The 12,500-nt window shown below is 48.9% G+C and overlaps 1 protein-coding gene across 1 annotated transcript in view; it reads right to left on the minus strand.

Annotated features, from left to right (window-relative positions):
* armc2 (armadillo repeat containing 2) overlaps positions 1 to 5,295 on the minus strand; it is a gene marked incomplete at both ends in the record, with an annotated part of 20,598 nt that extends 15,303 nt beyond the window's left edge. Inside the window, 4 exons of the mRNA XM_084454031.1 lie at positions 3,637 to 3,789; positions 4,495 to 4,669; positions 4,887 to 4,959; positions 5,084 to 5,295. Of these exons, the coding sequence (XP_084310157.1) occupies positions 3,637 to 3,789; positions 4,495 to 4,669; positions 4,887 to 4,959; positions 5,084 to 5,295 (613 nt within the window). The remainder of the gene's footprint in view (positions 1 to 3,636; positions 3,790 to 4,494; positions 4,670 to 4,886; positions 4,960 to 5,083) is intronic.
* Between the last annotated feature and the right edge of the window lie 7,205 nt (positions 5,296 to 12,500).

Genomic DNA, 12,500 nt, shown 5'->3' on the forward strand with positions numbered 1-12,500 from the left:
TCCTATGGGTGGCGGTCTGGCCGTGGCTTTGATTCAAGTGATGGCGTCGATCAGCTGGCGAGTGGGTCAGCGAGGTTAAAGGCCAATTTATACTTCGTCGTACTGCACTTTTGAAAGTGTCGACAGACAGAAATGAAGTCACCGTCGACCCTTTTTTGTGTAGGTTTGGACAGGGGTGTCTTGCAACCACCAAACTTTCTAATGTCGCAGACGCCGTCACTTTCGTCGCACAACTGTGATTGGATAGCTGGATAAAAGGTGCATTCGTTGCCGTGGATCAATCAGCCACGCGTCTGCAAGTTACCGTGGAGGTGATCAGACACGTCGCTGAAGTCTAAATGCTAAATGTCGGTCGACATTTTTTTTTCTGTCGACAGACGTTTAGCGTACGACGCTTGTCGACCGAGTATGAATTAAGCTTAAAGCTCATCGATGGAGAGCTCAGAAGTAGGCGGAGCTCAACTCAGAGCAACACATGACACACGGGGTGTGGAGGGGAAGGCAGTCAGAGATACGTGGTTAGATTAGATATGCACACTTAAGAGATACACAGTTAAGAAATACACAATTAAGAGATACACGGCGGGAGTTAATGAATCAGGACAAACCTGTTGTGGTGGCCGCCCTCTCCTCAGCTGGTCTGCTGGATGAGTAAACGCTGGCGAGACGACAGCTCGTCCCACTGGGGTTGCGTAGAGAGAGAGACACACACACACACACACACACACATAAACACGGGGAAGTCAGCCGCAATTCCTCTTCTCTCTGACTTGCGTTGGTCTGCGTCTGATTCATTCTGGGTCAGGTATTAAGAGCTGGATCCGGCTCAAATGCCTTTGTTGATGTGTACACATTTCTAGAACCTTCCGGCAGGTCTTTAGTGAGAGAAACAGTTTGAATGTTTGGCAGACAGAACAGAACAGAACAGAAGACAGAACCAGTGACTGCAGACACCCTTATGAAGTACATTCACTTCCACCGGCTGCCACTAGGTGTCCCCCTGTTGTAGCAGATGTTCAGAAAGCCAAAGCTACTTATTGTGTTGCTATTCCTGCATGCATACTGGACTGTCTGTGTACATTGTGTGTGTGTCTAAGTGTGTGTGTGTGTGTTTGCGTCTCTCACAGTGCAGTTGGCAACAGGCAGGAAGTGAGACCTGGGGTTTGTGGTCGGCCTGGTTCACGGCCGTTCGTGCTCTGTCACTGTGAGCTCCCACCACAAGCTCACCAGTTACATGCACTTAAAGCACTGTCAATAACACCCCCTGTCACCTTACAGGAAGTGCTGTATCTTGCCTTCAGCAGGCATTGCAGAAGTCTTGAACTTGAAATGGTTGAACACAAGGTTGAAATGCTATAGTACTGTAGTAGTCTGGTGTTACAGTAGGTAAGAGGGACAAACACAGTCTTGCTGTAAGTATTCTGAAAGTTGCATCATCTTTCAGGGCTACAAATCGATAGCGTGAACTAAAGTTTCGGAAAGCTGAAGGTTCTACTCACAGTACTGTGCTGTTATCGGTTTCTGTGTGTGTGTGTGTGTGTGTGTGTGTGTGTGTGTGTGTGTGAGAGAGAGAGAGAGAGAGAGAGAGAGAGAGAGAGAGTGTTTGTTTATGACTATGTGTGTGTGTTTGTGTCTAGGTGTGTGTGTGTGTGTGTGTGATTTTGTCTAGGTGTGTGTGTGTGTGTGTGTGTGTTTGTGTCTAGGTGTGTGTGTGTGTGTGTCTGTATGTTTGTGTCTAGGTGTGTGTGTTTGTGTGTGTGTTTAGTTGTGTGTGTGTGTGTGTGTGCGTGTGTGCGTGTGTGTGTGTGTGTGTGTAGGTGTGTGTGTGTTTTAGGGCTAGGTAGCAGCAGTGAGCCGTGGCCCCGCTTCCGAGATGCGTCCCGGACTGAGGCCAAGGCTTCGCTCCTCTGGATGTCAGAGACGGGGGTCCGGGTCTGCGTGTGTGATAGGATTACGAGCCTGATAATAAGGGCTCTTTGTGTGATGGTGCATTCTCCCCAGACATGACCTCATCCCTGTCTTGGGCCTGCACGGGCACAGTGGCCGGCAGAAGGAGCAGCGGTCACAACAGACAGCCCTGCCAGCCTTGCCCAGATGGGCACCCAGATCTAATAGAGAACCATTTGGAGCTTTAAAGCCCGGACTTATTGGAGAAAAAGAACGAGTGGATGTCTAATCTCTCCAGACTCTCTCTCTCTCTTCATTTATCTCTCCTCCAGCTCTCTACGTTAACCTGGCAGGCTGTTTCTCTCTCTCTCTTCACTCTTTATCCCTCCTAGAAGCTATAGACGACTAGTAATCAGGAATCCATCTCCAACTGAGCACAGCGGCGCTGAACTTTCAGCCACCTCAAGTTTGACGCAAGCGGAGCCCATTGACTCTCTGTCTGCAGCCACACACACACAGAGCCAGCGTTTAGATTTAGTGGGACTTTCCAGAGAAATTGGATGTTGTCTAACATCTATCCTGTCCTAACTGGATTAGTGTGTGGGGTAGACGGAGGGGGGGGGGGCGGAGACTTGCCAGTGGCCACTGGCCTGGACTTCCTGTAAAAGTGTTTTATGGCCATTCTCCCCTCTCTGTGCCAGCCAATCGATAGGAGGATGGATTTTAATGACAGCCCGCCCCTTGCCCCCCGCCCCCCGCCCCCCCCCATCCTGGAGACCAGAGTTATGCCTCTACGACACACGGCTGATGAGGTCGGCAGAAAAAAAGAGGTGGTTTCTAGCCTGTGTTGGCTGCGGAGGCGTGACAGGCTGACAGGTACTGGCGGTGACTAATGGAGGCCGTTTCATTGGCTAATGAGACTGGCCAAGGGGTTGATTGTCCAATGGCAGAGCGGCTGAGGATATATGAAGGAGTTTGAAACCGGGCTGAAGGTCTCAGCGTCAGGTGAGGTGAGAGGTCATATATCGGTAAAGGCGAGTGAAAGGTACTAAAACATAGAGACCGCTACTGGTGTACATCATATTAAAGGATGACCAGCTGCTGTCTATTAGATTTAGTGTACGTTTCTCGTTTTTAGTATCATTTCTATTATTCTGTAACCGTGTTGCCAGATACAGATACACAACAGTAAGTGTTATTTTTTGCACATATTTTCCGCGCTGCTCTTCCACCACCAAGAGACTGAAACCCCACTCGAGAGAGAAGATTCATGAAATAACCTCATTATACTCGCAGAGCCAATCTGCACAATTAAAGAACTGAAGCAAGGGTGAGAAACGGGGAATTCACTACTGCTGCTGGGGGAGTCCTTGAATCTGACACTGAAGGTACGACAAAGAGTGCCCCCCCCCCCCCTCCCCCGCCCGCCCCCCTCCCCAAAAAAGAATCAGGCAGGATTAGTCTAGAAAAGTGACATGTTGGCTAAAAGCAAGAATAGGAGGTACAATTCAACACATGAGGTAATGGCCGCCATGGAAACCTTTGTGTGCCATTAAATCTACACTCTTTGTATTACTGTCATCTCCGCAAAAAAGAGAGGGGGTGGGAGAAAAGAGTGAGAGGTGGAGAGGTGAGTGTAATAGGAGAGGTAGAAAAATAGAGAAAGAGAGAGGGGAGGGGGTGACAGAGATAAAGGTGAAGAAATTACATAAAGACAGGTCGATAATAGGGAAAGAGCCTGCCTTTCACTGTTGGTTCTGCGCGGGGCCGGCCTGGGGGGCCCGGTCGGGGCCCTCTCCTTCCCCTCCCCCGTGGTGTCGGTCCTGGGGGGTCCCCAGTCGCCCCCGCCGGACGCTGGCTCCCTCGGCTCGGGGCCGGAGTCGGGGCCCTCGCTCTCCCTCGCTGACACGCGCACACCGGGAAAACACAGGAGAGGAAGGTGGTGCTGTGACTTTGCATCGTTTATTTACCAAGTTAAATTTTGTAAAGCAAACAAAGCATGCATTGTGAAACTACGCTACATTCAAGTGCATTAGATCATGCACTTATATGTATGAAAACATGCATTTAACCTAATACCTCTCCAGCTTCTGAGCTCGAAATGGAAACTAATGAAAAGCTAATAATCCTCCATAAATATACCTGTCATCTTAGCTTCGCCCTGAACAGTGCTAATACAGAACACGACCACAGCGGGCAATGGCGCGGGAGGAGGAGGCAATAGTCATTTTCCATTCAAAACAGCAGCGGTAATTGACGTTTTTTCACCCAAACCACCCCACAGAGGATGTAAATCAGGTATAATGTCAGCCGGTGAATGACTCCATTCATTTCCCCTCGGGAGAGCAGGCGCTCCAGAGCCCTGCCCGGGTGGATGATTTAATAATAAAATGACAGGCATCGCATGCAGCAATTTCCTTACAATAATAACCTGTTCATGTTTTGGTTATATCCACTCCTCTCTCTGTCCCCTTCCCCTCGCATAATGTGAGCCTACAGTGTCCACGTCTCTCTCTCCCTCTCCCTTCATATCTTTCAATACATTTCAGTGTGACTCGCCTGACACACTCATCCTACAGAAACCCTCTAAGCCCCCTCCTTCCTTACCCTCTGTGGGTCGCGCTTGCGGTGGCAGAGCGGTCAGGGACCCGGCTCTGAGGAGGCGTGCCCTCCCCCCCGCCGCCCCTCTCCTCAGGTCCGGGGCATCAGGGGGGGGTTTGGGGAGAGTTCTGGGGCCGCCGCCCGGCTCCTCGTCATCCTGGCCCACCGGCCACCTGGGCTTCTGCAAACGCCCAAACAGGTAAACGAAGTCCCGCAAAAACAATGCCGCCATCATCGACGGGCACAGGCCGCAAACATCATTGTGTGTGTGTGTGTGTGTGTGTGTGAGAGTACAGTATGTAAAATATCACCTAGGTCTATAACTGTAGTATACAGTACTGTACAGTACGTGAGAAATGTAGACAGTTTGTAGGAAAGAAAGTGGTTTTCAAACGTACATGATCTAGAGGAGAGAGGCGGATTCCGGAACCTGGCCTGGAGTCTGGCGCTTCAAAGTTCCGAGCGTAGAGGCTGAAGGGGATGAGGGGGGGCGGGGCTTATTAAATACGTAGGCTGTACTAGGACATGACACGCATCAGTTACCTCACACCACAGCTTGTAACGTGGTAAAGACAAGAAAAGATGGGGCCCCAACCTGAACGTGGACGAAGGCCGGCCCACGCGGCCAGAGCTCTCCCCGAACAGCTGCCTGTGGCCGTCCCTGGGGGTGAAGGGTCGCTGGGCGGGCAGGGTCCGGAGCGACTGTCTGGCCTCGCTGACGATCTCCGCGCTGGTCTTCCTCTGGCCGCCGAGGGCCAGGGCGAAGAGGTCGGGCTTGTCGTCGCGCTTCCGTTCCAACGACGCCATCTTGAGAAGGTCGGCGGTCAAAGCCGGGTAAGACGCGAGGCGAAGGGGTTTGACTTCACAGCTGAGAGAGGTCCGTGGGCATCATTGAGGAGAATGAAAACATACAGAAGGCCTAGCTGGGGATAAAGAATTGGGAACATTACTGTGAACATTCAGCCAAGTCTAGATAATGTTGATATTATTTATATAATTTAGCCAAATGCATTAATTACAATATCAAAATCGAGAAGCTCAAGCAAGGTGTGCTCTATTTTGCTTCTGTCATTCTACTTTAGCATTGAAAAATACAAGTATTCATACAAATGTCTCAGACCATTTTCAATGCCAAACAGCAAATACGATGAAAACTGAAACAAAATTAAAACTGTGTGTGTGTGTGTGTGTGTGTGTGTGTGTGTGTGTGTGTGTGTGTGTGTGTGTGTGTGTGTGTGTGTGTGTGCGTGTGTGCCTGGGGGGGAGGTATATAATGCAACAGCCTCACTCGCTGAACTGCATAGACCTCTTGCATAGAGACCTCTATGGACGCCTTTCAACGTGAACGAGGAAACCTGCGCGTTCACGCTCAGTCACCATGGTAACCTAGCACAGCGGAAAAGCAGTCCCGCGGCTTTGACAACAAAGTAGAGAGACGAGAGTAAAACACTGCGAAACTGCCCCAACCAACGCCAACCGACAACATAACATAAAGTTGTCAGTTGTTGTTAGACTGTTGGAAGTTTAACATTCGGCTGCACACACTGGTCCTGAAGGTTGGGGGCTGTGTGCAGGCAGGCACACACGCAAAACTCAAGTCTGGACATTCATTAACCAGTTTCAGCCGTTAACAACTCTGCATACAGTGGTGAAAAAACGACACTAAGTTATGTTTAGAACTAACTAGCACTAATGGTGCATTCGTTTATAACTGGGAGGTGGCAAATTGCGACTTGCTACTAGGAATGATTAAATAAAACGCCGCATGAACTCGCACTTCCTCGTCGCAAATTCGGATATGTTTCTCAGCCCCCAGTTGCTCGAATGCACTAGATATAACTAGGTAACTGATATAATGGTATATAGCTCGAATGCACACAGGTCGGAGGTAGGTATTTTGCCACTTGCGACTTGCCACCTCCGACCACAAACGAACGCACCATAACTTCACTGAAAGAGGTGTAGCCAGCCTTCATTGAAAGAGATGGTAGCTAGCTGGCTAACCATTATCTAGTGAGCTATGTTACTAATATAGCGGTATGTTCTGAACACGGACTTACCACGTCGTGGCGATAAAGGCATGACTATTCATTCAGTGTCAAAAATATAAAATAAAATGTCCGTATGCAAAAGGTGTCGACACCTGGCTGCAAGTGATGCATGTCTGAGATAGCATAGCTTCATTAGCTATCTACAAGTTGCGACTGGAAGGATGACTCGGGCACGCGCCCGAGCCTCACTGGCACGCGCCCGAGCCTCACTGGCACGAGCTTATGATATGCACGAGCATCACCGGCATCAGTCTTCCCGGTGGGCCATGATAGGAACAGCGGCGCTCACTGCTCAGGCACACCAGTTTCAGGTGAAATCTCTCTGCTTGCCTTGGTAGTTTCCTGACAACTACACGTCACATTGGTAGCCTAAGGCTTACAGCTTATTCCCCTTATTTGTGGTAGTTGTATTTGCCTTATGTCTCGCCAAATAGGCTACTCAACCCCTGCAGCACAGCTATAGCCTACTTCATTTCAACCCATCCTATCCACACGCGGATATTACATTACGTTCCCTTTATTAAATTGCCAAGAACGGATAACAGTAATAAAACATAGCCCGGGTTTTTTGCTGAAACGGCACATAGTCTTTTTCAGTTGATCAGTCTTTAGTGCCCTAATTCCTGATAGACCGCTGGCCAAATGAAAAATCAGCATTAATGCGCCAGAGCCCCATGAATCACTCGCCTCTCTCTCCATTCTTACAGCACATAAAGCCGCTGCTGACACTTAAGCTCATAATTAAGCACTAAAACACAGGTGGCTTGACTGGAGACAGAAATGCTACACACACACACATACACACACACACACACACACGACAGAACACACACACGCACACACAGAACACACACACACACACACATACACACACACACGCACACACAGAACACACACACAGACACACAGTGTACACACACGCACACACACACACACACACAAAGGCACACACACAAAAGCACACACTCACTCACATAAACACAGTCACAGTTTACCATGGGTACAAACATTTTTTAATTAACATTTTGTTTATAGCCCTTTACTAGCATTCAAGGTTTATGCAGTGTAAATAACCCCAGCAGAGAACATACAGTAGTCTCCCCCTCTCATGAACTGGTACCTTTTGTTGTTCCCTTGTCTGTGTTGTCATGGTTAGGGTCAGGTGGCAACGGCCGTTGCTATAATGTCACCTCTCCCTTCTCCGTCACCTTAAAGGCACACATGGCGACTCTGTGCGACTCCAATGTAATTTTTTTCCCTACACCAGCGTAAGCTGATGACTATACCATGACATGTAGGTAGAGATGCGATTAGGACTATAGCATATACAGTATACACAGGCAATGATGACGGAATGTGGAACATGTACAGTATTGTAAGTTCTTTATTCATGTGTTAGAGTCACACAGTTACAGGAATTCAGAATAGTAGGCTATGTACCTCATCGTTGCGGCACAAGTTATACGTGAATAAATAAATCTCGGCGAAAACTGTCATGGCTGCCCTGGCGGGAAAATATTTGTCCGCCATTTTGTGGTCTGTGAAAGTGTGACGTTATTTAATATAAAAGAGGCACAAAATGGCCGCCGACTTACGTTGCCTTCACCCGTTTTTTGTTGAGTTTTGCAGTGTTACCTGGCTCCACTGCTTTCCTACCACATTCTTGCTCCTGGTTCACCATAAAAAAACAACTCCCAGTTGCCCACTGACACAGTTGTACTGAAAAAAAGACCTCCAGCTTCAGTTCATCTGTCCACATGATTTCACCGTAAAGTCTCCGCTCCCTGCAACGGCTTCATCTGAGGCAAAGCAAGCATGAATGTTGTGTACGCAAGCAAAGCGGGAATGTTGTGAATGCAAGCAAAATACACCGGTAGACATTTATCAATATTCGTGAAATGAACAAACTCGGGATGGAGTCATAATGTAGAAAGCAATTGGCACGGCACGATAAAGTCAACTCACGCTTCGCTCCAGGTCACTTTAACCCCTGAAGACGGTTCGACACCTTTGAACAGCAGCGGTCGGCTCAGCTCTGTCTGGATTTGCACATTCGTCCCCTCAGACCCCCCCACCACCACCCCCACCCCTACCCCACACCTTCTTTCGTTTTCTCCAAAGGGATATGTACATCTGAGCAATCCTGTATCTCCCTGGTTGGATTTAAATAGCCCTACATGCTTCAGTCTCTTGGATACAGCAAAGCCGATTGGTCGGGAGCGCTTACTGGGCACGCCCAATCAGAGGGCATCACCATGCTGCTCGCCAGCCAATGGGAGGAGTGGGATGGTCTCTGTGATTTCATTGTCACTAAGGGAGGGGGGGAAGCATACGGGCAGGACGGTTGGCACTGCCATGGTGAGCGTTGGAGGCTGCTACAGACAGACGGTAGGTCTGTGTTTCTCAGGAATGCCGTCAATGAGGGAGAGCAGGGAGAGAGAAATGAGACTACTTCCGCCAGTCACATGCACACACACTCCCACACACACACTCCTACATGTACGCACGCACGCACACACACACGCACACGTCACAGTTATTGACGCGTCACCGGAATGAATGGTTTGATTTGCGAGCACCGTCCTCCTTGAAGACGGCGCGTTGCCCTGGCAACCGGTACCACCTCTGACCAAGAGCAGTGTGTGTGTGTGTGTGTGTGTGTGTGTGTGTGTGCGAGCATGAGAGAGAAAGAGAGAGAGATCACGCTTACGTCTCTCTCCCTCCTCCATCACCGTTCCGACTCGGACGCCAGGACAACAGGGCTTAAACCCCCATCGCTCATATGTCCGTACAGTATCTAATTCTCTCGCTCTGATCCCTCCCCCAACCCCCTCTCTCTCTCTCGCTCTCTCCAAGCCTACAGTGTCTGTACTACACGTCCATCAATCTGCCTCAACCTCTTGCCCTCCCCGCCGAAGGTCCTCTCCTCACAGAGGCCATCTCAAAAGAACGGTCTGAATGATTCTGTATGTTACAGCCTGCATAGACCATGTGATTGATGGTGCAGCCGGGAACTGCTGATGCGGGTCTGCTTGACTGAAACACAGGGGCCTCCGATGTGCCTCTCCAGCAGTCTGACCACAAGGTTACTTAAGGACAGGAAGCAATTTCATTTTAGTTGCCGTCGCTGTTGATGACCCTGGTATGTCCATGGATTTCGGCCTGCAGCTACCGACTGCCATGCGGGCAAACTGCAAACTTTAAACAAAAAAGGTGCCTTTGGCATTTTTTCATGATCTCTTTTTTCTCTCCCTTCGCTTCTGTTTATCTCTGACTAACTTCCTCATGAGGCGGCTACCTCCTCAGAGAGGAAGATAAGAAAGCGCTTAGTCAGGGTAAAGTTGGCGCGTGTCAGCACGGGGCCCATGTTGTAACGCGCGAGAGATTTGTGGTGAGGAGAATTCTATGTCACGGGAGAAACCACAGCTTGCTAATGATGGACGCAGCTGCCTGCGCTACAACACAGAGGCTTACCGAGCTTTAGACACGCTGACGTTCTCTGCTAGCGTCTACGGAGAACAAAGGCTCGACGCAGTGCAAAGTTCTTTTGAGTTTGCAAATTCAAAAATGTGTCTTTTTGGGAGGGTGGCCTGATACAGAACAGAACACACACACACATACACATACACACACACACACTCACACACAGTACACACACACACACTCACACACAGTACACACACACACACACACACACACACACACTCACACACAGTACACACACACACAGTACACAAACACCTACAGACACACACACGCACACACACTCACATAAACACAGTCACAGTTTACCAGGGGTGCAAACCTTTTTTTAATTAACATTTTGTTTATAGCCCTCTGGTGATAATAACGAAAAAGACCATTTTACAAGAGCATTTGTCAGCGGAAGAACCACTTTTTGCTCGTTAAACCTTGGCTGCGTCAACTGTGTTGGGAGAGAGAGAGAGAGAGAGAGAGAGAGAGAGAGAGAATGTGAGGGCACAAGGTCCAATGTCTAATACTTACCATACACAGATTAGCAACTTACTTTGGTATTGTGAAGTGACTTCTTTCCACATTCATCTATTGAAGCAGATGGAAACCCTGTGCTACCTGTGGCAGTTTGGGACCAGGGGTAAATGGGTGTCACTGAAACACTACACAGACCAGACATTCAAACACTACACAGACCAGACATTCAAACACTACACAGACCAGACATTCAAACACTACACAGACCAGACATTCAAACACTACACAAACCAGACATTCAAATACTGTGCAGACTGTTGCCATCTTACATCTCATCTCTGTCTGTATGGAAAATTACCATCCCTCCCACATACACTCATATTACACACACAGTAGATAGGCTTCAGCACACGCACACGCACACGCACACACACACGCACACACACACACACACACACACACACACACACACACACACACACACACACTTCCTATCAGCCATCAATAGTTCAGATGAGCGCTATCAGTCTCAAATACTTGGTGAAATCATGCATGCACAAACACACACCCACGCGTGCACACACACACACACACACACACACACACACACACACACACACACACACACACACACACAGAGGCTGTTCCCTTTCTATCCCTTTGACTCCTATCAGCTGTGTCTCCTGTCAACCAACCGAGGCATGTCCATTTCATTTTGTATGCTAATCAGAAGAGTGACTATATCCTATCTTGATGGAACTGATGATTGTCTATAAATAGCCTAAGTGTGTGTGTGTGTGTGTGTGTGTGTGAGAGAGAGTGAGTGTGTGTGTGCTGTGTCTGTGTATGTGTGTGTGTGAGCATGTGTGTGTGTGTGTGTGCGCGTGAGTGAGCGTGTGTCTGCGTGTGTGTGTGTGTCTGCGTGATCGGCGTGCGTGTGTGTGTTTGTGCGTGTGCGTGCCTGTGTGCGCGTCGGTGCATTCTTCTCCGTTTCCTGTGTTCTTCCACTATGACAGCCCACACACTGTTTCTTTTTCACCAAGGCCCAATGTCAACGCGCTGCCTGAGTCACTCCCACACAATGCTGCTTGGCGTCCTCTCAACCTGCTAGTCTGACCAGGCAAACTGCTAGAGGGACCTGAGACAAACTCTCTCTGACGCACGCAGCGGCGCGCTCCAAAGATCATCTGGCTCCACAATGAAACACTCAACTCGCTACGGATCGAATGTTCTCCATGTTTGTTGTATTGTTCGGATAATTGTGTGGGCATGTGAGTCCACGAATTTGGTATTATTCAATCTGGATCACGTTAAACAACGGCCAATGTACTGTGGAGACCCTGTAGAAGGCTTAAACTGGGGGGTAATTACATGCTACTTTTAGTTTCTGCTTGCTTATTTGCCCCCTCAAAGAGACCACTGAACAAAACAAGAAGGAAAAGCTTGGATTAGCAAAATATATAAACAAAATATTTAACGTAATGCACTTGTAAACCCAGTGACTGGTCCAAGGAGAAAATAAAAGAGTTAAAAAGAGTTAAGAAGAGTGAGCCTGTACTCGACCAGGCCTGGGCCATGTCCTTCAGAAAACCCATAGACGTATAGAACGTGTTTGCTGTCCGTTTTGAGCCGTGTAGAATGAGTAGAATGCGGTTTTGCGATTATTCCGGAAAACCAACAGTGCTTGACGTGGCGTCGACGGATACAGGAAAACACGGCGGAGCAGTGTGACCGTAGACACGCACACACACACACACGCACCCACACACACACACACACACACACACACACACACACACACATACACACACACACACACACACACCACGCACAAGATAACCGGAGTAGGAGGACATGATGTCACTGTTCCTCAGTCGTTCTGTGTGTGTGCCACAAGGTCTTTTGAAGGTCATTGTGTGCGTGGGTGTGTGTGCGTGGGTGTGTGTGTGTGCGTGTGTGTGTGTGTGCGTGTGTGTGTGTGTTGGAGAATGACTCATGACTCAAACTCGC

This window comes from Borostomias antarcticus, assembly GCF_949987555.1.
Source record: "Borostomias antarcticus genome assembly, chromosome: 19".
Taxonomy (NCBI): Eukaryota; Metazoa; Chordata; class Actinopteri; order Stomiiformes; family Stomiidae; genus Borostomias; species Borostomias antarcticus.